The sequence below is a fragment of the Callithrix jacchus genome, chromosome 9 (genome assembly GCF_049354715.1).
Source record: "Callithrix jacchus isolate 240 chromosome 9, calJac240_pri, whole genome shotgun sequence".
Lineage (NCBI taxonomy): Eukaryota > Metazoa > Chordata > Mammalia > Primates > Cebidae > Callithrix > Callithrix jacchus.
In genome coordinates, this window is record NC_133510.1 from 135,713,846 (window position 1) to 135,739,935 (window position 26,090).

The 26,090-nt window shown below is 62.9% G+C and overlaps 2 protein-coding genes across 21 annotated transcripts in view; one reads left to right on the forward strand and one right to left on the reverse strand.

Moving 5' to 3' along the window:
* FBRSL1 (fibrosin like 1) overlaps positions 1–17,019 on the reverse strand; it is an 87,143-nt gene extending 70,124 nt beyond the window's left edge. For all 20 annotated transcript variants that reach the window (XM_035290086.3, XM_078337823.1, XM_078337824.1 and 17 more), the window contains exons 1-2: positions 16,587–17,019; positions 74–271 (exon numbers count right to left, since the gene is read on the reverse strand). In XM_035290086.3, the coding sequence (XP_035145977.1) occupies positions 74–271; positions 16,587–16,877 (489 nt within the window). In that variant the 5' untranslated portion in view covers positions 16,878–17,019. The remainder of the gene's footprint in view (positions 1–73; positions 272–16,586) is intronic.
* An 11-nt stretch (positions 17,020–17,030) lies between these two features.
* Positions 17,031–21,116, forward strand: LOC144577823 (uncharacterized). Its single transcript, XM_078338170.1, has 3 exons — positions 17,031–17,326; positions 17,384–18,270; positions 19,046–21,116. Exons 1-3 carry the CDS (start codon positions 17,031–17,033, stop codon positions 19,063–19,065), a joined length of 1,203 nt encoding a protein of 400 aa, XP_078194296.1. The 3' UTR covers positions 19,066–21,116.
* The last annotated feature ends 4,974 nt before the right edge of the window (positions 21,117–26,090 follow it).

The window sequence follows — 26,090 nt, forward strand, 5'->3', positions numbered from 1 at the left end:
ACGTGGGGGTGTCCAGGTGCTGGCGTGGCCCCGGGGCGGTGAGCACTGACCCAACTCGAAGCTCCCTGCTCACCTGCTTGGAGGCCTGCAGCAGCACCTTCCTGGCTCCGTCGCAGGTGGGCTCCAGGTCCTGCCCAGGGCTGCCGGCCTCCAGGGGCCGCCTGTTCTCACTGGGCTCCGCAGCAGGGCACTTTTCCGACTCCCGGGGCTTCTTGACCAGGCGACGTTCCCACTTCTCCTTCCGCTCATGCGGCTTCAGGGCCATATCCTTCTGCAGGGAAGCAGGGAGATGGCGGTTAATTGGCCGGACCCCAGGACCCTGTGCCCAGGACAGCACCTGGACAGCACCCCACCTGAGCGGCTCTCAGGGGACGGAGCCTCTGGCCTGGGGAGAGGCACCTCAGAGGGGAAGGAAGACAAACAGGTGAGATGGCTGCTGTGGGTCAGAGGATGGGAGAGTTTCTCAGGACCCAGCCAGCAAAGGACCAGGCAAAAAGCTCAGCCCAGCAGAGTCTCCAGCAAGCTCCACAGAAGGCTGGCCTGGAGCTACCCAGGACTGTGCCTCTGAGGCCCGCTGAGATCAGGGCTGCCTTTCAACACTGAGTGTGCCCTATAGCAGGGGCCAGGGACCACAGAAGCCTCTCCAGGTGACACCCACACCCCACAAGAAGTGCTCCTAGAGGCAACACCCCAGGGGAAATGCTCCCCCAGGGGCTCCCCACGGGAAATGTTCCCCCAGGAGACTCCCCACGGGAAATGCTCCCCCAGGGACTCCCCACAGGAAATGCTCCCCCAGGAGACTCCCCACGGGAAATGCTGCCCCAGGAGACTCCCCACGGGAAATGCTGCCCCAGGAGACTCCCCACGGGAAATGCTGCCCCAGGAGACTCCCCACGGGAAATGCTCCCCCAGGGGCTCCCCACGGGAAATGCTCCCCCAGGAGACTCCCCACGGGAAATGCTGCCCCAGGAGACTCCCCACGGGAAATGCTCCCCCAGGAGACTCCCCACGGGAAATGCTCCCCCAGGAGACTCCCCACGGGAAATGCTGCCCCAGGAGACTCCCCACGGGAAATGCTGCCCCAGGAGACTCCCCACGGGAAATGCTGCCCCAGGAGACTCCCCACGGGAAATGCTCCCCCAGGGGACTCCCCACGGGAAATGCTCCCCCAGGGGACTCCCCACGGGAAATGCTCCCCCAGGGGCTCCCCACGGGAAATGCTCCCCCAGGGGACTCCCCACGGGAAATGCTCCCCCAGGGGACTCCCCAAGGGAAATGCTCCCCCAAGAGACTCCCCAGGGGGGAGATTCCCCACAGGAAATGCTCCCCCAGGAGATTCTCCACAGAAAATGCTGCCCCAGGAGACACCCCACAGGAAATACTTCCCCAGGAGACTCCACAAAGGAAATGCTGAACCAGGAGACACCCCACGGGAAATGCTCCCACAGGAAACTCCACACAGGAAATGGTGAACCAGGAGACACCCCACAGGATATGCTGCTCCAGAAGACTCCCCACAGGAAATGCTCCCCCAGGAGACACCCCACAGGAAATGCTGAACCAGGAGACTCCCCACGGGAAATGCTGAACCAGGAGACTCCCCACGGGAAATGCTGAACCAGGAGACACCCCACAGGATATGCTGCTCCAGAAGACTCCCCACAGGAAATGCTCCCCCAGGAGACACCCCACAGGAAATGCTGAACCAGGAGACTCCCCACGGGAAATGCTGAACCAGGAGACTCCCCACGGGAAACGCTCCCCCAGGAGACTCCCCTCGGGAAATGCTGAACCAGGCAACGCTGTATTCCAGAGGGCCTGAGGGGATCCAACCAGTGCTCCAGGATAGGCCTGTGGATTTGGGCCAGAGATGCTTCCTCGTGCTCACCTTTGGGCTATCAGACCCTGGGGACACCCCCAGGCCCCCCGTAAACCTGCTGGCCTCCCCTGGTTCCCCAGTCAGCCCCTCATCCCATCTCGACTCCTTCAGAGCACCAGACTGCCTATCCTTCAGGCAGCCCCCAGGACATTCCAGGCCCCTGCCTTGTCGGTGGGCATCAGGCAGCCCCAGGTTCTGGGGTCCCTACCTCTGCACTCAATAAACCAGTAACAAGCACATTCTGCATGCTGGCTTGGCTCCTAGCACCAGGGCTGGCACAGACAGATATAGCACATCAAGTTTAGGGTCCAGAGGAGCCAGCTGGCTAGACGGAAGTGTCCACGAAAGGACAGAATCCTATCGGGGAGGGCGCAGCTGTGAGGAAAACAGCAGCAGCAAAGCTCAGGGACAGGACCCACGTCAGAGCTGCTGGCAAGGACCAGAGGAAGCCACTAGGGAGGACCTGCACCAGCACAGGGCCACGGGTGTCCCTGGGGAGGAGTATCTGCCCCCGAGTAGAGACACAGGCATCCCTGGAGAGGATGACTCGCCCCCATGTAGGGCCACAGGCGTCCTGGGGGAGGAGGACCCGCCCCAATGTAGAGACGCAGGCATCCCTAGGGAGAATGACGTACCCCCGAATAGGACCAAGGGTGTCCCTGGGGAGGAGGACCTGCCCCAACATAGAGATACAGGCATCCATGGAGAGAATGAGCTACTCCTGCATAGGACCACGGGTGTCCACAGCGAGGATGACCCACCCCCACGCAGAGATATACGCGTCTCTGTGGCAGGAGGACCCACCACTGCGTAAGGCCACTGGTGTCCCTGGGGAGGAGGACCTTGACAGAGGACAGTGACAAGGGCCATGGTGGTGCGAGCCACCCCCTCCCCAGCCATGCCCTCCCCTGCTGGGTACCCTCTCCGTGACCCAACTGCCATCCCCACCAGTCAGAGCTGGAGGCCCTGAGGGGCCCAGCAGCGTTCCCCCACCCTGCCCACAAAGTCCCGTCCTGGTGCTCCAGCTCTTTGCCGTTTCCAGCTCCAGGCAGCCTCCTGGGCTGAGCCAAGGCCTCCTTGCCTTCCTGAGGGCCAGCTCCCCCCATGTGCTCTGTGCAGAGCCCCCACTCAAGGCCCAGGGTCCTGCTGCAAGCAGCCTGTTCCGGCACAAGCCCGAGAGCCCAAGGCCACCAGAGCTCCTGCTCGTCCATCCGGGGTCTCTCAGGGTCTCCTGTCCCAGGCGCTGTGCACCCAATTTGCTAAAGTCATAGAAACAGTTCCCAGTCCTGCTGGGCTCTGAGGGTCTGAGCCTGGACGAATCAAAGGCTGCGACTGGGAGAACAGCTGTTTGCAGCACTGGGTCCAAAGTAGGAACAAACCCAGGCATCACCTCTCACAGCAACTACGAAACGTGCAAGCGCAGTGTGCCACGTGAGGCCACAGAGCTGGAATCTGTCTTACGTGGGGGGAGGGTAGAGGGGATGGGTGGAGGGCAGATCTGAGGCGCCATACAGGCAACCTCAGTGCCAGGCACTTTGCTAAGAGGTGGGTCAGGCCCCGCTTATCTCTCCCTTATTTATTTATTTATTTATTTATTTTGAGATAGGTCTCACTGTGGCTCCCGGGCTGGAGTGCAATGGCATAATCTTGGCTCACCGCAACCTCCACCTCCCAGGTCCAAGCAATTTTCCTGCCTCAGACTCCCGAGTAACTGGGATTACAGGCACACACTACCACACCCAGCTAATTGTATTTTTAGTAGAGATTGGGTTTCAGCACGTTGGCCAGGCTGGTCTCGAACTCCTGACCTCAGGTGATACACCCACCTCGACCTCCCAAGTGCTGGGATTACAGGCGTGAGCCACCACGCCCAGCCTGGACCCTGCACATCTGATCCACACACACAGGACCCCATGAGTTGGTCAGAGACCACCCCAGTGTCAAATGACACACAGAAACCGAGAGGCCTTGAAAGGCTCCAGGAGCTGTGTCCCCAGCACCACCCATCACCCAGCTCAGCCCATGGGCACCAGCCAGGGCCTCCTCGGGCCAGCGCCCCAACTGCAGGAAGCCTGCTGGGCTGAGGCAGTGAAGGCCTTGAACCCCTCAACGGGTCTTCGGTGCACTCCTGGGTCAGCACATGTGGCACCAAGCCTGCACACTCGGGGCCCCTCCCTGAAGGCGCCTCTACCCCGCAGCGGCGCCCCCACCCCCAGCAGTGGCCAGACCCACAGACCTCCCTGCTCCCCTCCCGGGAGGACCACCAGGGCTGGGAGCAGGTTGCTGTGACCTGGCTGGTTAGACAGATTTTCCTGAGTCATGTTTATGTGCCTGCTTTTGGCTCTCAGTGTCATGACTACGCAGCAACAAGAAGGTTTCTAACTGCACTACAGAACACCAGCCTCGGAGAGAGAAAGTGACTCCACCTCAGCACGCAGAGCCCTGCTGCCCCAGCCCCTGCAGCCAGGGGCCGCCTCCTGCTCCTGGGACCACACCTGGGGCCTCTCCTCTCCTTGTCCCCAGGCAGGAGGCTCTGGAGAACCGCTCACCCGAGACCTCACCCCTGGCAGGCCCCTCTGCCCACTTCCCGCCCTGATTGATGACCACATGCCCTGGGCAAAGCCAGGCCTGGAGTCTGCCCCAGGGGGGTTTCTGGGACAGGACAAAAGCCGCCCTCCTTCGAGCGAAGAGGCCGTGGGAGCCCCTGGGGTCTTCTGGGATGAGCCAGAAGCCGCTCTCCATTAGGGGGTAAAGGCTGTGGGGGCCCCCCCAAGGGTCTTGTGGGATGGGATAGAAGCCACTCTCCATCGAGGGAGGAGGCTGTGGGGGCTGCAGCTGCTCGGCTCCCAGAACCTTGCTGGCTCCACCTTCATTAGGACTGTCTCTGTCATTCCAAGAGCTCAGGCCCAAACCCCAGAGCCTCTGCCTCTCAACCACGTCCAATCTGGGTGTGAACCCCACAGCTGTCCCTGCAGAGCACCTGAGGGCCCAGCACCGGGCTGGGACGGCTGCCTCCCATACCTGGGGCCCACAGTGGCCTGTGCTCTGACATCCCCTCTGCTGTGGGTTAAAAGCTGAAGAGAAGCCGGTGCATGAGACCCTACAGGCAGCCGCACTGATGGTCCTGTGTGGGGACTGTATCTATTTGCCCCTACAGCTGAGAAGGTGGGAAGGGGCTTCTCCCACCATGATCCGTCTCCTCCTTGGCTCACACCCACCTGATGAGCGACAGCCCCCATGTCTCCCCCTTAGTCCAGGGCATCCCACGTCCAATGTCACCTTGGCCAGTTTTTTCTCATGGGGGCCCCACATCATGCACCTGAGTGACGGCCCTGGAAAGCCATGCTGACACCTCACTTGTTCCAGAGGCCTCCAGACCCTGCCTGGCTGCCCCCATGGCCACCAGGCAGGATGTGGTCCCACAGGCTTTTGGGATGTGGTCCTGCACTGACCAGGAGCCGGGCTGCCCCTGCAGGGTCCCCACCTACACGATGGCTGCCACCACCTCTCAGTGCCGGCTGAGATTGCCGAGCACCCAGTGACAGCTCCTGACTGTGCTCTAGAGGCAGGGAGGCAGGGTCAGGGCCCCGGGGGGTGGGGTGGGAGGCAAGGCAGTGTGAAGCCCGGCTTGGGCTTGGCCGTTCCTGCCCCACCCCATCCCGGGGAACTGTGGAGGCTGTGGCCTGGCCCTGCGAGGGTGGGGAAAAGCTACCTGGAGACAAGTTGGAGACCCAGGCCATTGGTGACGGTGCCAGAGAGAACAGCAGTGCTGCTCAGGAAGAAGCGGTGCCAGGACGAGCGTGAATGCAGGGGGCGAGGCAGGTGGACAGCAGGAGGTGGGGACAGGAGAAGGCAGGCGGGAACAGCAGGGTCCTGCACGCCGAGCCCCTCAGGGCCCTGCTGCGTGGCCAATGCTGCTGGGACAAGGAGTCCACTGCTGAGCTACTCTCTCCAGAGGCCCCTGTCCCCGCCTCTCCTCTCACTGGCCCCTGCACAGAGATGAGCCAGAGTCTCTTTGCCCACGGCAGCCCCTCTCGCTCCTGTCCAAGGCCTTGGGCCCCAAGCGGAAGGCAGGCTTGGGCCTCATTTCCTTGCCCCACTCCAGCCAGTGTGAATGCACAACGACAGGGAGGACGCCCAGCGCACCAATCACCAGGTCTGGGCTTTGTTACCCACATTGGCCTCGAAGGCTCCCGGCCCTAGGAGCCCCTCCCCAGTCACCCACTCCAGCTGACAGCTGCCACGGGCAATCCCACGCAGCGCCTGCGAAACACAGAGCCTCTTCTGCAGCCATGGGGAAGGCGGCCCCAGGAGGCTCCACACCAGCCAGGTGTCACTAAAGACACACGCCTAGGGCGCAAGGACCAGTCGGCCTCGACCCACTTCTGACCTTGGGACCTCAGGGAGGAGAGTCACAAGGGAACCAAGGTAGCCCTACCCAGTCCAGCCCAGTTCACATTGGAGGGCCTGGTCCACATCAGGGTCCCTCCTCCCTGGGCTCCTTCCCCGCCCAGCTCCCGGCCACATGGTCCCTGGGTAGAGGCACACAGCCATGCTGGCCACAGGACGGGGTGCAGGGCAGGCAAGGGGGGCATGGGATAAGGGTCTGGCCAAGGACACCCAGAGACACGCTGGGGTATGAGCGGCAGCACTGGGGCCGGGGCCGGGGCTAGGGAGGACACTGCGGCAGGAGGCTAGCCAGGCGGTGGGCTTGCAGCAGGGCCAAGGCTCCCTGTGAGGGCATGAAAAGGCTGTCTGGGTGGACAGAGGGGCCAGGACTCCCCGGAGGCTGGTCTGGATGCACAGCAGGGGACACAGAACGGGGAGCAGAGAGGCCGGCCCCATGGGCCCAGGCCAGAGGGGGGAACCCCAGCCCCCAGCCTGTGCCTGAGTTCTGACCCTGCTGAGCCATTTGCCAGGAGTGTAGACGTAAGAAGAGCCTGCATGGCTCTGTGCTTCAGGTTCCTCCTCCGTACCATGGGGACAGCAAAGCACCCACAGGTGCCAATAGAAGAGCGGACACAACCCACTGAAGTCACGCCTGGGCCTGGAGCCACACACAAAGCCCTGGAGCTGAGCCCAGGCCTGGCGCAGGGGCACCTCGGCCCTTTCTGTCCCTGTCCTGGCCACTAAGCAGAAAGGCTCGGGGGTGAGGCTGGGCTCCTGGAGGCAGCCGCCAGAGGGCTGTGACTGAGCCTGGGACACACTCGCTGCTCTGCTTCCTACAGCTTCCCAGCCAGGACCAAGTTCTCCAGAGGGAGTGCAGCTGCCACAGACTAGGCAGGTGCTCCTCTGGCCTCAGTGGGGCAGGGTCACAGCGAGCAGCTCCCAGCCCCAGACACTTGATGGCATCCTGCAGAGTCCAGAGGGCAGTGCCTGCCCCTCCTGAGCGAGACACCATGGATTCCGGCCAGGGGGTCCCAGGCGCATGCACATGGTACACACATAGGCTGGGAAGATGGGCATGGAGACTGCAGCGGGCCCAGCAGCCCACCCAGCCTCCTCCCTGATGCCAGCCCTATCCGCCCTTGCCCCACAGGCCAGCTTTCTGCAGAAACCAGATCAACACAGCTCTGCTACGCCAACAGAGCTGGGGCTCAGCGGCCGTTCCCCTCCTCACCCTCCTCAGGGCGCCTGCTGTCCTTCACAGGCTCGTGGAACCAAGTGTTCCATATTTGCCCTGAGTCCCCAAGGCACCTGATCTCACGGAGTTCAGGCCCTGCTCAGCACCCCACCCCCCAGCCCTACAGCCCCCAGCCATAGCCCCCACCCGTCTCCAGACAGACCCCAAGCCGGCACCCCAAACCCATAACACCTGCTCCACGTGGTCTTCCTGATGGGCTCTCAGGAACCGCCATGCCACCGTGCTGTTCCACTCAGAGCTACACTCTTCCGCAGAAGCCCTCCTGGCCTCCTCCATGACCCCTCACCTCCGACGACAGCCCTTTTACTGTCACAACGCTCGATGGCAACACGGCCCGTGGGTGCATCCTGGGGGCCGGCCCGGGGCCTGGTACACAGCCAGTGCTCGATAAATACTTGTAGAAGCTCAGAGCCTTTCCCTGCTGGCCAGCGGCACACCCGGCTTCTCCCAGGGGCCTGGCACCACCCCTGCCCAGCCAGCCCCAGAGAGGTGTGGCTGCTAAGGCCCCATGGGGGTCTAAACACGCAGGTTCCTAGAGGCCTCACAGAGTGCTGTCCCAAGGGACAGCAAAGGTGGCAGGTACCCTCAGTCATGTACGCAGGCAGGAGGACCCAGCCTACCAGGGTGGGGCAGAGGAAGCCCCGTGAGCCGCGGGGAACATGGGCAGGTGGCCATGGAGCCTGGCTAGGGTCACCAGACTCTCTGCCCAGCCCTTACTGGGGTGAGCACCTCAGCCAAGCCTCCGTTTCCAGCTATGCAAGGCGGCCGCAGCTGTGCCTCCAGCTGTCTCAGCACATGGGGACACCAGCACCTGATGGTTCTTCAGCCTCCACCTCCCTCCTCCAGAACAGCCCACCCAGCTCTGCAAGGCCCACCAGGGAGGGGAATCCAGGGCCACCCTGCTGACCAAGATGAGGGGCCCTGTGGAGTAGCACCTCCAGTGGCCCTGGCACCTCCCACAGCTCACAGGGGACCTGGATGCTCCGGGCTGTAGAGGAGACCCCAGACTTCCACAAGCCACATCCCCACATGGGCGCGGTGGGGGCAGCCCATCCTCCCCCTTCCCCTGGAGGGTCTGTGGAAGGAGGAGAGCGGAGGGCTAGGGACCAAGAAGGGTGGGCAGTGACAGATCCACTCTGCTGTGGCCCTCGACAGCCTGCAAGCTCTGGAGCGGGGACCTCCAGAGATTAGCAAAAACGTGTTTGACAGGTAGGTAGGTACTGTGGCACCTCTGTGAGGGTGGCTGGGGGCCTGTGGGGGGGCCTGGGGCGGGGGTCCTATGGGTAGGAGTCATGCAGGTGGCCGCTGTGTCGCCTGTGTGAAGGTGGCTGTGGAGCCTGTGTGAGGGTGGCTGGGATCCTATAGGATCCCCACTGGAACATTCCGACTGCCGTCACATGGCAACACAGCCCCAGCCCCATGTCCCCTGTACAGGCTGTACTGTGAGGCTTGACAGATCTGTGCGGCCGGCTCTTCCCCCATGCTACCTCCCCAGGTTCCCAAAGAAACAGTAGGCACCCTCCCTGAGGCCCTGCAGGCCAGCTCGCCCCAGGGTACAGGCCAGGCTCAGTGACGGCCTCCTCAGTCGCTGCCACACAACCACCTCAGATGTCACATGCTCCTGGGGTGGGGCCGGGGAGGATATCAGGCTCGAGGGGTCTCTGGGGGAGGCACAGGAGTGGCACGAACAAGCACATCACACACCACAAGCCCTGGCCCTCCCTCAGGGACCCAGGGGCTGCCTACATGCTGGCCTTTGTTTAGGGACAAATGACTTTGTAATGGGCCACAGAGGGGGAGTCAGGGCCTGATCCTGGGCCACTGAAAAGGGTGAGATTCCCCAGGCCAGGGCTGCCTCAGCAGGTGGGAGGTACCCTCGGAGTCCCGAGGGCCAGGGCCTGGATTCTAGCCTGGGGCCACCCACTGAACTCACCTTGGCAAGAGGAGGAGGCCTGGGGGTGCTGAAGGGTGCTCAGGCTGGGGGCTGCTGAAATAATACAGGGGCTGAGACCAGAGGAGATCCTGGCACCATCTGGGTAGAGGGGCATGGAGGGGGATCCTGGAGGGAGGGGTGGCCTGGAACTTCTGGGGACTCGGGTAGGCTGGGCTCATCCTGCAGCTGCCTCTGACTCAGGGCAGCCGGGCTGGGTCTGCCCCAGGACCTTGGCTCAGCTCCATGGTCCTCCTCCTCAGAGGCCCTCCTGACCTGGCCAGACCACCCCGGGCCACTCTCCTCCAGCCTCCACTTGTAGCCACGGCCCCTCCCTCATGACCCGTGTCCCCACCCCAAACCAAGCTGACTGTGGTCTCTAACTGGTCACCAGTAAATGGGCTGGAGTGCTGGGACCTGAGTGTTCTGTCCAGGTGCTGAGAAAGTGGGTAATTCCCATCCCGTTTTGATGTTACAGAAAAAGATGGAGAAGTTCCCAACCAAAAAGCAGCAGAACCAGAAGAAAAATGACCAAACTTTACCAGAAAGACAGCGGCAAAAACCCCAACCGTTGGCAAAGCAACCTGAAACGAAGGTTCCAGCAACACGGCCAAGCCAGGCCCGCTTCTGGAGTGCAGGACAGCAGGAACGCCAGGAAGGAAACGCAGGGCGGCGGCACGCGCTGGGCGAGAGGGCTGCCCTGCCTGACGCTGACCAGAAACGCGCCCCGCACAGCACAGCGCATCTGTGTGAAACCCCACGCCCACCAGAGTGTGGGGAAACGGGAGAGGAGGGAGGGACACAGATGTCCACAAGCAGCACCACCCATCCTCACGCTCCAGACGTGATCACAGTGCAGTGGAGCGCGGGAACAGTGCCACCACACAGCAGCGCGGAAGCAGCCACGCCACCGCCACGTGCAGATGCCAGGAGCGCCAATGGGAACCCCGCATCCACTGGAAACAAAGTGGCAGGTAGAGGCATCAGATGGGAAGATGGAGATGGCTTTCTCAGACACACAGCACCCAGCCAGGACACACAGCAAAACGAGGCTTCCGGAGGTACAAAACACAGCAGGGTAAACAAGCAACACGGCCCTGTGGCAGGAATAGACCCTCACAACCATCAGGATCCTTAACCTGCCACCCACAGACAGCAAGGCCAGTTCCAGGGATTTCTCCTTCTCTACAGAAGCAACCACAGGAAGGCAGGAGGGGGAATCCCTGTGCTTGGACATGGGGAGTCGTCTGCAGACAGACCTCCCGTGAGGACAGCTGGGGCACAAGAGCCTAGAAGGAACGAGAGGGTGGGGCCAGGCTGCAGGGGTCTGGCTCCCTGCCACAGGACTTCGCAGTGAGTCACAGGGACCCCTGGGGAAACCCCTCCAGGCAGAGGACCAGCCAGCACCAAGGCCACAGCTCAAAGTGCAGACAGGTGACATAGCCACAGCAAGGACAGTAAGGCCTTGGAAACCTGAGCCCAGAAGCGACAGCCCCAGGCAGCCGAGAGAGGGACAGGATGGGGAAGAGGGCGGGTGCCGGTCCTGCTGTGACAGTCCCAACCCCAAGGCCAGGAAACCACCATGCAGGGCAGGGGCTGTGCAGGGCAGCCCCACAGGCAGAGGACGGAATCCCAAGGCCAGCAAAATACCGGGCAGGGCAGGGGTCGTGTGGGGCAGCCCCACAGGCAGAGGACGAGACACCAAGGCCAGCAAACCACCAGGCAGGGCAGGGCAGGGCAGGGCAGAGGCTGTGCAGGGCAGCCCCACAGGCAGAGGAAGGGACCCCGATGCCAGCAAACCACCAGGCAGGGCAGGGCAGGGGCCGTGCGGGGCAGCCCCACAAGCAGAGGACAGGACACCGAGGCCAGCAAACCACCAGGCAGGGCAGGGCAGGGGCCGTGCGGGGCAGCCCCACAGGCAGAGGACGGGACACCGAGGCCAGCAAACCACCAGGCAGGGCAGGGCAGAGGCTGTGCAGGGCAGCCCCACAGGCAGAGAACGAGACACCAAGGCCAGCAAACCACCAGGCAGGGCAGGGCAGGGCAGAGGCTGTGCAGGGCAGCCCCACAGGCAGAGGAAGGGACCCCAATGCCAGCAAACCACCAGGCAGGGCAGGGCAGGGGCCGTGCGGGGCAGCCCCACAGGCAGAGGACGGGACACCGAGGCCAGCAAACCACCAGGCAGGGCAGGGCAGGGCAGGGCAGAGGCTGTGTGGGGCAGCCCCACAGGTAAAGGATGAAACCCCGAGGCCAGAAACCACCGGGCAGGGCAGGGCAGGGGCCGTGCGGGGCAGCCCCACAGGTGGAGGATACAGAGCCCTTCCCAGTGCCAAAGTGGCCCGGCTGCAGACCCCGCCCCAGCCACAGCACAGGGCAGGGCCCCAGGAGCTGCTGGCTCCAGACAGGGCCTGCACAGGTGGGCGGGCACCCACACGAACTGGGAGGGGCCAGTGACTGCTTTCACAGCTTCTGCATCCACAGCTCCCTGCCCACCATTGTGGGACCCTCTAGGAGGAATGAGCATCCTGCAGCTTCCAGGCAGCCCCACACTGTCACAGGGTGGGCTCTGGCTCAGCTCCACACCCCAGCCCCATGACTGGGTAAAGCACTTCCCCTCTCTGGGCCTCAGTTTCCCCACCTGGAGACCCGGAAGCAGCCACAAGGAGTTCTCTGGGCTGAAGTCTCCCCTCTCCCTGGCTCTTTTCACTGCGCCCAAATGTCTGTGGTCTCAGTCCCTGTCCCCATCTGTCTGAGAGATGGGCCAGGCATAGACAGTCCACGGCACAAACTCAGCCCCCACTGGCACCACCAAGAGTGTGGCCTCAGTGGCCCCCGGAGGTCCAAGTGACATTGTCGGGCCCTACACACAGTGCTCGGCGGGCAGGACCCACCCCACATGGCCAGGTCACACTTGCAGCCCAGGGTCCTTGCTCCTGGAACCTGGCCATGCTGTGAAGCCCACCAGGCCCACTAGGGGCTCACAGAGAGACCACCCGGCTCAGCCTCCAGCATGCAGTGCAGGGCAGCTCCCCACACCCTCCCATTCCCCACTGAGGGCCGTGTCCAAAACCCTGTACCCTCCCCTTGGCCAAGGCCCACCAGCATTCTGGGCCATTTCCACAGGGGTCACAGCTCGCCCCTGGACAGCCCTGGGAGGCTGGGGTCCACACAACACCAGTAGCCTGGGGTTCCTTCAGCACAACCCTCTGCAGGACAGGTGAAGCTGGGTTTGCGTGCACGTCCTGTGCTTTATGCTGAGCAGAGAATGTGGAAGCACAGGCGTTAGAGGAGGCTGCTGGCCACCGAACCGGGATGCGGGGTGCTTTCCTTCCGCCTGTATTCCCAGAACACACATGGACCTTCTGAGGGGCCCGTGTGCCAGTCAGGGCACAGCTCAAGCTTCAGCACACACCTCATGACGCTTGAGGTGTGAACCAGGTGAAAGTGATTTGCTGTTTGAAAATGCAAATTAACCAAAAATTACAGACACCAAACCAGGATGGTGGTGTCTGCCTGGAGCTGGTGGCCGATGTGCTCCCGGGTACCCTGCCACCTCCCTGCGGCCCAGGCTACAGCACCGTGGCCAGCATTGCTGGGGGTCATGAGGTCAGCATGTGGGAGGGGTGGTACAGCCCACTGGGCTGAGCAGGCCTGGCCTATCTCCTGGGATACATAGGGACCGGCACAACCTGTTCTGTGGCCTGAGGTCAGATAAGGATGGCCTGTGCTATCTGGGAAGATGAGGTCTGACATGGCCCTGGACAGGCCTCTCAGTCCTCAGCCTTCTTGGGAGGACCCCAGGCAGAGAACAGCAGCACAGACCAGAAGGTGTGGCCACAGCACTGGCCCAAGGGCAGAAGGCTTTCCGTGTCTTCTCATCAGTACAACCAGGGGACAGAGCCGTCACAGGAAACAAGAGGGACAGCAAGAGCCACATTCCCAATCACCCAGCGTCCCCAGGCAGAGCAAGAGCAGGGGAGAGGCCAGCGGGGTTTCCTCAGGTCCCCTGTTCCCACAAACCACTGCCCCTGGCTAGAGATCAGAAAGTCAAGAGGGCTGGCTCAGATTGGCCACGCCGCCCGCCCACCCCAGCACACCTGGTCCAGAACCCCTTTGCGGGTCCTCAGCCCTGCCACAGGGCTCCCGTCTCCATCTGCGGTTAATCATTGATGCTGTCTCCACGGCTGCAGGCACACCCTGAGCCAGGCCAACCCCTGAGCCTCCTCAGCCAATAACCACCACCGCCAACATTTAGAGAGTGCCTGCTGTGCTCACAGCACACACACACACAGGACAAGCAGGGACTCCTCTTCCCCACAGGAACACATACAGATGTGCAGGTGCAGGGGGCCCATCCTGGGCACAGGAGAGCCTGGGTGTCCCACCCAGGGCACAGAAAGGGGGTGGGGACCTGCCTGGTGCACAGAGAGGTACAGAGACCTGCCCTGGGCAATGGGTGAGGTGGGCCTGCCAGGGCACAGAGGGTGAAAAAGGCCTGTTGGGACGGGTGGGCAGGGTGGCCTGCCTGGGGCAGAAGGGCTCTGAGTGGGGGGCCTGCCCCAGGGGATGGGGTCCAGCACACGTGGGGTCTTGGGGGGCTTGCTCAGACACCCTTAGGACCAGGTAACAGGACTCCAGCAGGCAGCTAGACCTCCCTGGCAAGTCTACACCTGTGTTTGGCTGTTTACACCACTGCAGTGTCCTGAGGGCATGAGCCAGCCTTGGGGGTTACAGGGGCTTCCTCTAACTCCCAAGTGTCCCATCCTCCAGCATCCCAGAGTAGGAAGAAGCCCCAAGACTCGGGTGGGGGCGGAGGGACTGTGGGCAAAGGCGCAGAGTCGAGGGCAGGCTGTGGCTCTGGCTGGGTCCTGGTGGCCACATCTCCCTCAGTGTCCCGTGTGGGAGGCCTTGCAGGGCAGCACCCGCTCACTCAAGGCGGGACAGGCATGACCACCAGTGCTCCTTACTGTGCCTCATCGTCCCCATCTGCGGAATGGGGGCATCCGGCCCTCCTGAGGGGTCATTGAGGGGTAAACCAGAATACTACCAGGTGGATGAACACTCACTCAATCAGTCACTACTATTAGATTATAAATCACCTGAACTTTGGGGAAAAACCAGCACACTTGAGCAAAAAATACGGCCAACCAAGAAACTTGCCGGGGACAATCATGAGGGTGCGTCTTGTGCAGAAGCCCCGTACTTTCCCAGGCAAGTTCCGCAGGGCAAAGGAAGGTACATGAAACCCCCTGGGGACCGCACAGAAGCAGGCTCGTCTCACTGTGACTGGAGGGCCGGCTGGTCTGAGCTGAAGTTCCCAAAACCCACGGAACCACTGCCTGCAGGCTGGGGGCCATGGCCCTGCTGGTGGAGGTGGACAGCCAGTCAGAGCCACCGCAGGCAAAGCCCATGGGTCCAGACAGGCTTGGATCAGCACATGCTGTGACCCAGGCCCAAGACGTGGCTGTCCTGAACATCGTCCCTCTCTTCACTCACTCACTCACACCTGACAGACGTGTCTGGAGCACTTTCTACACCCCGAGCTCTTCCCAGCACCGGACCCTGCAGGAGACTCACAGGATAGTGCCTGCTGTGCTCCAGTTTACAAATTCTTGTGAGAAAGACGAAAATGGAGAGCAAAGACACCCTAAAACCGCTTCAAAGAGTGGGATGACAGGAAGGAGGGTGACTGGCACCGACGGGGTGGGAGTGAGGGGCACCACTTCAGGGGGGTTGGAGGTGACATTTTTGCTGGGACACTAAGGCACCAAACAGCAACAAAGCAGAGAACGACAGGCTGCTAGGGCTGACCCGCTCGGAGCAGCGACAAGGCTGCTAGGGACCCAGGAGGCGCCAGTGAGGTGGTGACAGCTGGGGAAGGTGGGCATCGTCAGGGGTCTCACAGCTGCGGTGCAGGAGCCAGGCGAACGGCCTGGCTTGCACCCGGCTTGAGGTAAGTGCTAAGGAAACGCGCAGTCCCTGTCATTATCCCCTGGGGCCATCCTGTCCCAGCACAGAGCAAAGGCGTGCCAGCCCTGGAGCCATCCCATGTGCACAGCAGAGGATGGCCAGGCTGCATGGCAAGCCCAGCCACCATCCCCATGTCCTGGGCCCACGGCAGCCCCAGTTCTGTCCATGCACTCCAGACCCACAGCGGTGCACCTGTTCTGAGGCCGCAGCCCTAACCCGAGGCTCTCACAGCAGCGCCCAGAGCGTAGACTTGCTTCAAGGACCTGCAGTAGGCATCTCCCCTCTGCCCAAAGCTCAGCTTCTCAGACTGGGGGATCCCAGGCCATGGGCTCCCAAGCCTCAGGAAAAGTGAGAGGGGCCGGAAATAGAGTGATCCTTGGGAGTCAAGGTTCAGCAGATGAGGGTCCCCCAAAGTAACTGCTGCAGGGGCACACCTCGCCGGGGGTCTCTGCCCTGTGGAGGGCGCCTGGCTGGCACTCCTGCCCAAACCATTCCCGGGGAGAAAGTGCCTGCCCCAACTCTCCGACAGCATTTAATTTCCTTCTCTGTTCAGCTGGGTTCAGGCAAGAGGGGCGGTATTTGCTCAGCAAATATTGTCTGTCAGCCAGACAAGCAATATTTTTTTGCCAACCCATTAACCATGCGGCAGGCAGCGGTCACCAACAGGGGTCTTGGGATTAACCCTCCTTCTCCCCTTCTGAGCAGAGCCCTCGAGTAGACGGAGAAAGGGCTGGCCCGCCGAGTATCCATTTTATCGCCACCTCCCTAAGATCCAGCAGTGCCCAGCTCCCTAGCACGTCCTGAACCAAACAGAGCGATATTCTGGCAACAGAAACAACTGATAAAAGGCCGGCGGTGCTTCCAGACAGCCCCCGATTTCCAAGCGTGGATTTTTCTGCCCCTGCAGCTCAAATCGTCCCTAAACCCACCCGACGCTGCTGGGCCTTCCGGACGCGACGGTCTGGGCGCGCGGGGGGCACCCAGGGTCCCTAGCACAGGGCCCGAGTGGCCCGGGCTTCCTCAGGGGTGCCCAGGAGCGGGCGGCCCCTCCAGGAAGCCGTGGGCGGTCGCACGTCCAGGAGTCCCGGGACCCCCCCCCCCGGCGAGTCACTCCGGGCCGCGTCCTCGCCCCAACGCTGGCGAAGCCGTGCCCGCCCACCTACCTCCAGGGCCTCCAGGGTGCTGAAGCTGGCGATGGCGAACCCGTCGATGACCTCCTCCTCCTGCGAGCTGGACTCGCGGCGGCGGCGGCGCGGGGGGCGCGCGGCGCGGGGCGCGGGGGCGGTGCCTCGGGGGGGCGCGCCGCGGAGGCCCGCGTTCTCCTTGCCGGGGCTGGGCTCGGGCTCGTCGCCCGACGACGGGCTCTGGGCGCGGGCGTCGCGGGAGGCCTCCCGACGCCGGCCACGGTCCCTCTGGGCGCGCGAGCGCCGGCTCGGGCGGACCTTGGCCTCCATGGCAGTGCGTGCGCCCCGTCGGGCCGGTGACCTTGACGCCCCGCGCCTGGCTCGCGGCGGCTGGGCTCCCTTGGCTATGCGGCGCCGCCGGGCTGAGTATGCGCCGCGCGGGCTCGGGCCCTGGGCGGCGGCGGGCGGCGGGCCGGGCCGGGCATGCCGGGCGCAGGGGGCGGCTCAGCCCCGGGCCCGGCGCGGCCTGGGAACCCCGGCGCTGGCGGCTGGGAGCATCGGCGGGGGCGGGCCCGGCGCTCAGCGGCCCTCGGCCGCCCCCCCGGGGGCGTGCCCCATGCGCGCGGCGCGGTGATCGGGCCGGGCAAGCGGGGCGGGCGGCGGGTGGCGGGCGGGCGGGCGGCCGGGCTTCTGGGCACCGGGCTCGTGAGGCGGCGGTGGCGGCGCCCCGAACAGATAACAACTGACGCACTTCCGCCCGGCTGCGCTCGCCAGAGGAAGTGAGCTCCGCCGCGGGCGCCCGCGCGCCCCGCCCCGACCCCGCCCCTTTCGCACAGGCCCCGCCCCCACACCGCCCCGCTCGTGTGGGCCCCGCCCCCGTCGGCCGCCTTCGCTCCTTCAGGCCCCGCCCGGCCCGCAGGTGCCCGCCCTTCGGCCCCCACCCCCCCCACCCCGGCCGCGCCCCGCCCCGGCCCCCCGATTCCCCCCCTGCAGGCCCCTCGTGCCCCTTCGCGGGCGCCTGCGGGCGGCGCTGTCCACGTGGGAGGCGAGGGCAGCGCCGCCCTCCTCTGCGGGGCGGGGGTCCCGGGCTTCCGAGGAGGACGAGCGGGCTCGGGTCCTGCGGAACCGAAGTCCCACCCTCGGCCAGCGAGGACGCGCCGGGGAAGGGGCGCGGTGGGGCCGGGGTGTCCTTGGCCAGGCGGTGCCCGCGCCCCCTCCCCGGGCCACGTGCCCCCAGGTCCCACGAGAGGGCGGCTCCTGCCACTGAGACCCCGGGAACGCGCCCAGCGGGGCGGGGCGGCTGCCTGGCCCGGAGCGCAGCGCGGAGGGCGGCGCAGCCGGAAGCGGACGGGGGCGGCTGCGGTTGCAGCCAGGCGCGGGGCGGGCTTCCTCCTTCCCCCCAGGAGAGGCCGAGCTCTGAGGGACCGCCCGGTGGGGCTTCCTGAGGCCCGGGGCCCCACGCGCGTGGGCATGGAGGTCACCGATTCGTGCAGCGCGGGTTCGCCACCGCCTCCTGCGTCCGGGCGATTGGTGATGCCGCCGTGGCTGAGACCGAAGACCCTCTTAGGAGTGGGAGAGACCCTGGACACAGGGCCAACTGGCGTAGCAGCGAACAGGACACTGAATGGGGAGGTGCCCCGGAGAGCGGGCACTGGGTGGTCCGGAGGGCCTCCCCGAGGAGTGGCGACGCCGGGCCCCACGCAGTCCTGGGACCCTGCTTCAGGTTGGGGCCACAGCCTGCACAGGCCCTGGGGGAGAGTCGTGCTTTGCTGGAGGGCGGAGGGGAGGGTGCAGGAGACAGTGGTGGGCGCCTGCCCTGGGCTGCCCTTAGCGGGTCGAGTTCCCGCCGTCTCTCTGCGGGGTCCACATTACCCTGCTTCTAGGGGAGCCCGCTGGCGGCCTCCAGTGCAGGACAGGAAAGGTGTGGTCGGGGCACCAGGGGCTGCTGGCTGGGCTGAGGCCGTTGGGTGGGGGGACTTCCTGCTTGCTCAGCCTCCTCCCGTACACTGGTTCTCCCTTTCGGGAGAAGCCTCCCCTTTGGGGGCAAGCGGGGGCAGGGACCCTTCCCCCTCTTCCCATTCCGGGTTTTGTTACCAAGCTTTCACCAGTTAAGCCGCACTTTCACCCTCTAGCATCCTCCCTTTGCATTTTTAAATGCCTCATTAGGAAGACAAATGGAGCCGGAGCAGTTCTCAATGCAGCCTGCTCCCGAATTCCCCTCCAAGGACTGAAGGCCAGGAACTGTGGGCGAGGGTCACAGGGCTGGCATTTCAGGCCCCTTCCTGAGCAACCTGGGAGCCCTCACCAGCTCCCAACGCCCTCAGAGGCTGCCCCACCCCAGGCTGGGCCCCAGAGGTCAGTCAGACTGCAGGAGATATGCCGTGGGCATCCCCCCCACTCCAAGAACAATTGCTTGGGAAGGTCCGAGTTTCTGCTTTTGAAGTTTGTTTTTCTTTTCTTTTCTTTCTTTCTTTCCTTTTTTTTTTTTTTTGAGACAGGGTCTCACTGTGTCATCTAGACTGGAGTTCAGCAGCACAATCTTGGCTCATTGCAACCTCCACCTTCCGGGTTCAAGCAATTTTCATGCCTCAGCCTCCCGAGTACCTGGGACTACAGGCCCGTGCCACCACACCTGGCTAATTTTTTGTATTTTTAATAGAGTGGGTTTCACCACGTTGGCCAGGCTGGTCTCAAACTCCTGACCTCAGGTGATCCACCCGCCTCAGCCTCCCAACGTGCTGAGATTACCGGTGTGAGCCACTTCACCCAGCCTGAAGTTTCCGTCTATGGGAATACGCTTTCTTCATCTGGTCTCAGAAGACGCTCAGATGTGGGACCCCAGTGAAGGGCAGGGGCTGCTTATTTCTGGTCTCCCACCAGGTTTCCCTGTCTGTCCTGGAGGAGGCGACCCTGGTGTCTTCTCTCCTTTGATCCATTTCCAGGTGGCCAACCAGGAACCAGCCGCCGTCTCGAGTTCTGGGCCTTTGGGAACCTTCTCTTCCAGGAGAAGCAGCTGGGCTGATGTGCTGGATGGGAAGCCCTTGGGAGGGAGGCCGGCAGAGGGGGTGGTTCCTGACAGATGCATATTTGCCGGCCTGCGGACCCGGCTGTGTGTCTCCAGCAGCACGCATCATAGTGACCACACACCCCGCCCAGGGCTCTGAACCTCCCTGGGGCTTGCCAGGGCCCTGGCAGAGCGTGCGCTGCACTGACTTCTCCATGCAGTGCAGGGCAGACCTGCTGGATGGTTTGGTTATTCGGTTCCTGTGCCCACTCAGCTGCCCTCCCCTGCCCCAGGGAGGATGGGGTGCTTTGGAAGGTGGAGACCTCGGGGGCCAGGAGACCCCAGGCCAGCGGCCTACAGAGCTCAGAAGTGGAGGGACAGTGGCCGCCAGCCACAGGAGGCTCTAGCCCATGCAGTGTGGCCAGTGCAGCTGCGGAACTGGATTGTATATGTGATGTACAGACTTTAATCTAGAATGTAATAGCCCCATGGGGCGGGGGGCTTCCACACTGGACAGGGAGGTTCTAGAGCTGGCTCAGCGGGCCCCGGCCTCAGCGCTGCCACCCACTTGATACCTCGGGCAAATGATTAACCATCTGTGTGCTTCAGGTGTCTGTCTATAAAGTGGGGGTGCACTGGGACAAGGTGTCCTGCTTCAGGGGGTCTGAAGGCCCCTGGGCCAGTGTGAGTGAGCCAGTGGAGGCCTGGGACCCGAGGCAGGAGGGATGTGTGAATACAGGAGGCTCAGTCCACCCCAGGGTTCCCCATCCCTCACATCTAAGGTTCTCTGAGGCTACGGGTCTGGGACTGCACTTGGGAACCATGGATGGTTTAAGCATGGGTTTAAGTGCACCATAGGGCCATAGGTGAGTGCCAGGCAGGCCCCTGCCACACCATCACCCATCAAGGCCTCCAGCCTCCTCACCACCCTCCCTCCCCCAGCTCTTGCCAGCAAAGCCCCTTCTCTCTGCCTCTGCTGGAGGCCCACACACAGCTCCAGCCCGGCCCTTGGGGCACCCCAGGTCCTTTTCCTGCTCACATCACACACCTTGGCACTCATCCTTCCCGTCACCCAGGAAGAAGGGGGTTCACCCTCCACACACAGGGGCCAGCAGGCAGGGGGTCTGCAGAGCACAGCCACGTGTCCCACCCCAGCCTGCCAGGAAGCACAGGCTGACTGTGGTACATCTATAGCCCAGAGCCTCACCCAGCCACGGCCACAGCCCCCAGCCCAGGCCTCACCCAGCCAAGGCCTCAACTGTCCATGGCCACGGCCCCCAGCCCAGACCCTCACCCCAGCCACGGCAGCCCCCAGCCCAGGCCCTCGTCCATCCATGGCCCCTGCTCCCTGGCAGAACAACGTCTGGCAGAGCCCCCAGTGGTGCTATGAGTATCGGTGGGCTCTGGGATGGCGCGTCAGCTCCTCTGCCTTAGCCACTGGTCTTTGCTTCAGAGAGTCCTTCACTGCGCTCTGTAAGGCTCTGTGCAAAGTTAATTGACATGAACTTGTATTCAAAATTCAGTTTGCTCTGAGAGATCCAAACCTATAAATCAGCTAAGCCATTTTTTCTTTGAGGTTCAAACTTGCTTGTGGGGCGACCGCCAGAAAGTAGGTTCCATTTCTCACAGCCCCCAGCTCCAACGTCCCATCTATGAGCCAGCTGTCGGCTCCAGCCCTTGGCATCTGCCCTCTTCCCTCCCATAATGGCACCTCAGTGTATTTTGGATACGTAGCCTGCTCTCTTGGGTGCTGTCTGGTGAGACAGCGGGTCCCAAGGCCCCACATTTCCCTAGAAAAGGAACAAAGGAATGTCACTCAGCTCCTGCTTCGAGAATGCTGTGTAACACCCGCCCTGGCTCTCAGTGACAGTGCCTTGCTCAGAGGGCTGCAGGCTGACAAGAGGCCTTTCCTTCATTCCGACTTTGGTCCGGCCCGGCTGTAATCCACGGGTCTTTCTGTGGGATGCGGGTGTTCGTTCTCCCTCCATGGCTCAGGAGGCCAAGCAGAACCACACAAGACTAGCAGAAGCCTGTGCGCGAGCCTCATATTGTGTCTGCCAGGAAGTCTTGAGGCCAGGACCAGCCTCCGTGGGCAGAGGAGCCCCTCCTGCTTGTCACGCAGGTGACCCAGGTGACACCAATCAGGTGGCCTCTTCCTAGAATTGCACTTAGAATGTTCCTTGAACCAAGCATCAAGGCAATTGAGAATTTGGGGTTCCCATTGTGCCCCCTTCCAGTCCTCCCTGCTCCTGAAGATGTGCTATTGCCTGGTTCTGAGCCTGCTGCCACCCCTCGGGCCGCCCACTCCCTGTTCACCCACCCTGTTCCTGTGGGGGCTTGAGACCTGCAGCCCCTGCCCCAGCAACCCTCCCTCTCCCCCAAGCCCTAACTCAACGCCACTCCTTCCTGAGGCAGATGGGCAACTTTTCGCGAGGTGGGCCCTGCTGAGCAGTAGGGAATTTCTTAGAATTCCTGGTTGGGCGCGGTGGCTGACGCCTGTAATCCCAGCACTTGGGGAGGCCGAGGCAGGTGGATCACGAGGTCAAGAGATCGAGACCATCCTGGTCAACATGGTGAAACCCCGTCTCTACTAAAAATACAAAAAATTAGCTGGGCATGGTGGCGCGTGCCTATAATCCCAGCTACTCGGGAGGCTGAGGCAGGAGAATTGCCTGAACCCAGGAGGCGGAGGTTGCGGTGAGCCGAGATCGTGCCATTGCACTCCAGCCTGGTAACGAGCGAAACTCCTTCTCAAAAAAAAAAAGAATTCCCCTCTCCAGACAGCTCTGGGTTAGAGCTGACCACAGAAAACCAGCAGGCAGGTTGGAAGCAGGAGTGGAACACAGAGGGCAGAGGGGGCCACACGGAGCGACCTGCCAGGTTTCACTCCTGCCGCCCAGCACCCCGGGCCTGTAGCACCACCTGCCACTGCCCCCCCAGGCTGGTCAGGAGCGCAGAGTCTCCCTGAGGAAGTCGGTTCCACAGGACGTGGGTCACCACCATCTCCGTGAGTTCCCACACATCTGGCTCTCCCCATGGGCACACCCACCTTTTCCCCCCCCTCCCCGAGTCCTGCCTCACACCCTTCCTGGCTCTCCTCCGAGCACTTCAGCTGGTCACACCCCATGTGCAGTGTGAGTGTGTGCACAGCTCGCTCGAGCCTCACACCAGAAAGGGATGTCGCAGGTGGGGAGGAGGGTCCCTGTGCCAGGCCCTGGCCCCTGAGTCTGCTCCTTGGGGTGGGGCACCTGGCCTGGTGTGGGGTCAGGCTGTGGGAGGGAGGAGAGGCCCGGGACAAGCAGCTGGGATCAGCTCGGGCTCTTTGCCTCCAAGGAGGCAGAAATGCAAACCCAGACATGCCCCCCCTCCCCGGCTTCAGGCAGGGCTGGATTCGGCGACTGGGGTTTAAGTGGCGAGTTAAAGGGTCCAAGGTTGACAGGAGAGTTTTATGATCGCTCTGACCCTGGGCCTCTGATCTGAGTGGGCTCATCTCAGGCGGCTGAGCCAGGGGCTGGGGCTGTGACGCTGTGACTGGCAGGCCTGGGTCTACCCAGACCGCAGAGACTGAGAAGGCAGAGGCAGGTGCTAACACTAATGGGAACGGATACTGTAAGGGGTCAGGTCCCCACCCAGGCCCACCTGCCTCACTGGGCCAGCACGGGGGCTCCAGCCTGCACCCCCACCTGCCCACCTTTCCCGAAGGAGTCCCGGCCACCCTGCACAGGTCTCGACCCGGTGTCCCGGCCACCCTACAGGGGTCTCTGGGACCCGGGGAGCTCTCTGGGTGCCTTTCTCCTACTGGTGCTGCACTGTTGGTCCCTGGGCCCGGGTTCCCACCTCCCATGCCCAGGAGGTCGCAGTTATGTTCTGGTTGTGTCCCGATTGCATCCCAGTTGTGTCCCATTTGTGTCCCGGTTGTGTCTCAATTGTGTCCTGGTTACATCCAGGTTGTGTCCTGGTTGTGTCCCAGTTATGTCCTGGTTACGTCCTGGTTTTGTCCCAGTTATGTCCAGGTTGTGTCCTGGTTACATCCTGGTTTTGTCCAGTTGTGTCTGGCACATCTGTCAGTCATTGCAGTGTCCCAGGGACAGCAAAGCTCAATGGCTGTGGCCGTAGGTGCTCTCATCCCTTCAGCTCTGTGAGTCAGCTGCAGGGCTCCCGTCCACCCAGGGGAGGAGTTGTGCCCAGCTGGAGTGACTGTGTTTCCCATGTGAGACCGGGGGATGGGTGCTGCCTATAAGGCGTAAGGCACCACCTCCGGGGCATCTGTGGAAGGTGCCCGTCTGTGATAGACAGAGGGACACATAAAGACGTCGCCCGTCTGTCATCCTGCCCACTCGCCCCGCTCCTGGATTTGAAAGCTGCCCTGTGAGCATGTGCTCCCTGGAGTCGTGGCAGCCTTCTTGCACTCATGAGGCAGTGAGCTTGAGGAGGAAGAGCCAATGTGCTAAAACAGTGGGGCAGGAAGAAAAGACAACAGAACCAGGAAAGGGCTGCGGGGACCAGGGGCCTCCAGACATCTCGTCTGTGAAGTAGCTTGTCGGTATCGCCTGAGCGGCTCTTAGCTGGATGTTCTGATACCTGCATCCTGATATCTACATCCCATCATTGTTGACTTGGCCTCTGGTGCAATCTCACAGCACCAGTTTGGGAAACCATGTCTGTATTCAGGCCGAGAGGCGTTTAACATGGGGGTCAGTCACACAAACATGGGAAGGGCCATGTGGCTGTCCTGGACGTGAGGGCCTGAGGCTGTGGGTGCCAGCAGGAGGGATGAGGAGTGCTGGATGGGTGCTGGATGAGGAGCTCCTGGGACCTGCGGAGCGTGTGTGCAGGAGACTGTAGCGTGCATCGAGGTAGAGACAGTCTGCCCTCAGTGTGGCTGGGTCCCGGAGAGAACAGAACCGGAAAAGGGGGATGTGTCTCTCCCTGCGGCCGCTGGATGCACACACGCCTCCTCTCCTGCCCTTGGACAAGAACTCCAGGCGCCCAAGCCTTTGGGCTCCAGGACCTGTGCCGGCAGCCCCCAGGTCTCAAGGCCGTGGCCTGGGGCTGGGGTGCACCATCAGCCTCCCTGGTTCTGATGCCTTCTGACCGTGGACTGAGCCACGCTCCTGGCCTCCAGAGTCCTCCAGCCTGCAGACAGCTGTGGGACTCCCAGCCTCCCTCATCCAGTACGCAGCTGTGGGACTCCCAGCCTCCCTCATCCAGTACCCAGCTGTGGGACTCCCAGCCTCCCTCATCCAGTACCCAACTGTGGGACTCCCAGCCTCCCTCATCCAGTACCCAGCTGTGGGACTCCCAGCCTCCCTCATCCAGTACCCAGCTGTGGGACTCCCAGCCTCCCTCATCCAGTACCCAGCTGTGGGACTCCCAGCCTCCATCATCCAGTACCCAGCTGTGGGACTCCCAGCCTCCATCATCCAGTACCCCTAACGGACCCCGCTCGCATCTCCCGCTGTATCCGCATAGCTCTGTCTCTCTGGAGATCCCTGACTCAGATGCGTTGGAGGTGAAGGAAGTGAGTGAGGAGGCTGTGTGATGGGTTACGTTGAGTCCTCAGTATCGTTTGCTGAAGTCCTCATTAATGATGAGCTTGCTTTCTCCCCTCCCCTTCCTCCCGACCCAACGTGTTCCCCTCCCCCCTCCTCTTCCCCTCCCCTCCCCTCCTGTGGAATAACATTCCTGTGTGTGTGTGTGTGTGCGCGCGCGCGTGCATACGCGTGCATGGCCTGTGTGTGCGTATCCATGTGTGTGCATGGCCTGTGTGTGCACGCGTGTGTGTGTTTCTCACATATTTTCATCCATGCATCTGCTGAGGCACACGTGGGTTGATCCCGTGTCCTGGCTGCTGGGATAGTGCCGTGATGGACACGAGGGTGTGCTCACCTCTTCCATGCGCTAATTTCAACCCAGTGGATGAACACCCAGCAGTGGGATTTCTGGATCTCCTCCAGGTCATCGCCGGCAACAGCCCCCTCTCCTCCAGGTCCCCGCCGGCAACAGCCCCCTCTCCTCCAGGTCCCCGCCGGCAACAGCCCCCTCTCCTCCAGGTCCCCGCCGGCAACAGCCCCCTCTCCTCCAGGTCCCCGCCGGCAACAGCCCCCTCTCCTCCAGGTCATCGCCGGCAACAGCCCCCTCTCCTCCAGGTCATCGCCGGCAACAGCCCCCTCTCCTCCAGGTCCCCGCCGGCAACAGCGCCCTCTCCTCCAGGTCCCCGCCGGCAACAGCGCCCTCTCCTCCAGGTCATCGCCGGCAACAGCGCCCTCTCCTCCAGGTCATCGCCGGCAACAGCCCCCTGTCCTCCAGGTCATCGCCGGCAACAGCGCCCTCTCCTCCAGGTCATCGCCGGCAACAGCCCCCTCTCCTCCAGGTCCCCGCCGGCAACAGCCCCCTCTCCTCCAGGTCCCCACTGGCAACAGCCCCCTGTCCTCCAGGTCCCCGCCAACACTCGCTCTCTTTTTGCGTTCTGGTGACAGTCACCCTAACGGTGCCCGCTGGTCTGTCTTTTTGCGTTCTGGTGACAGTCACCCTAACGG

Excerpts from the sequence above, each read along its gene's own strand:
- LOC144577823 (XM_078338170.1), top strand. The coding sequence starts at position 17,031 with ATGCCGGGCGCAGGGGGCGGCTCAGCCCCGGGCCCGGCGCGGCCTGGG. Across the intron at positions 17,327-17,383 it reads GGCTGCGCTCGCCAGAGGAA|GCCCCGCCCCCACACCGCCC; the intron begins GTGAGCTCCGCC and ends CCTTTCGCACAG. Across the intron at positions 18,271-19,045 it reads GTCCTGGGACCCTGCTTCAG|GGTCTCACTGTGTCATCTAG; the intron begins GTTGGGGCCACA and ends TTTTTGAGACAG.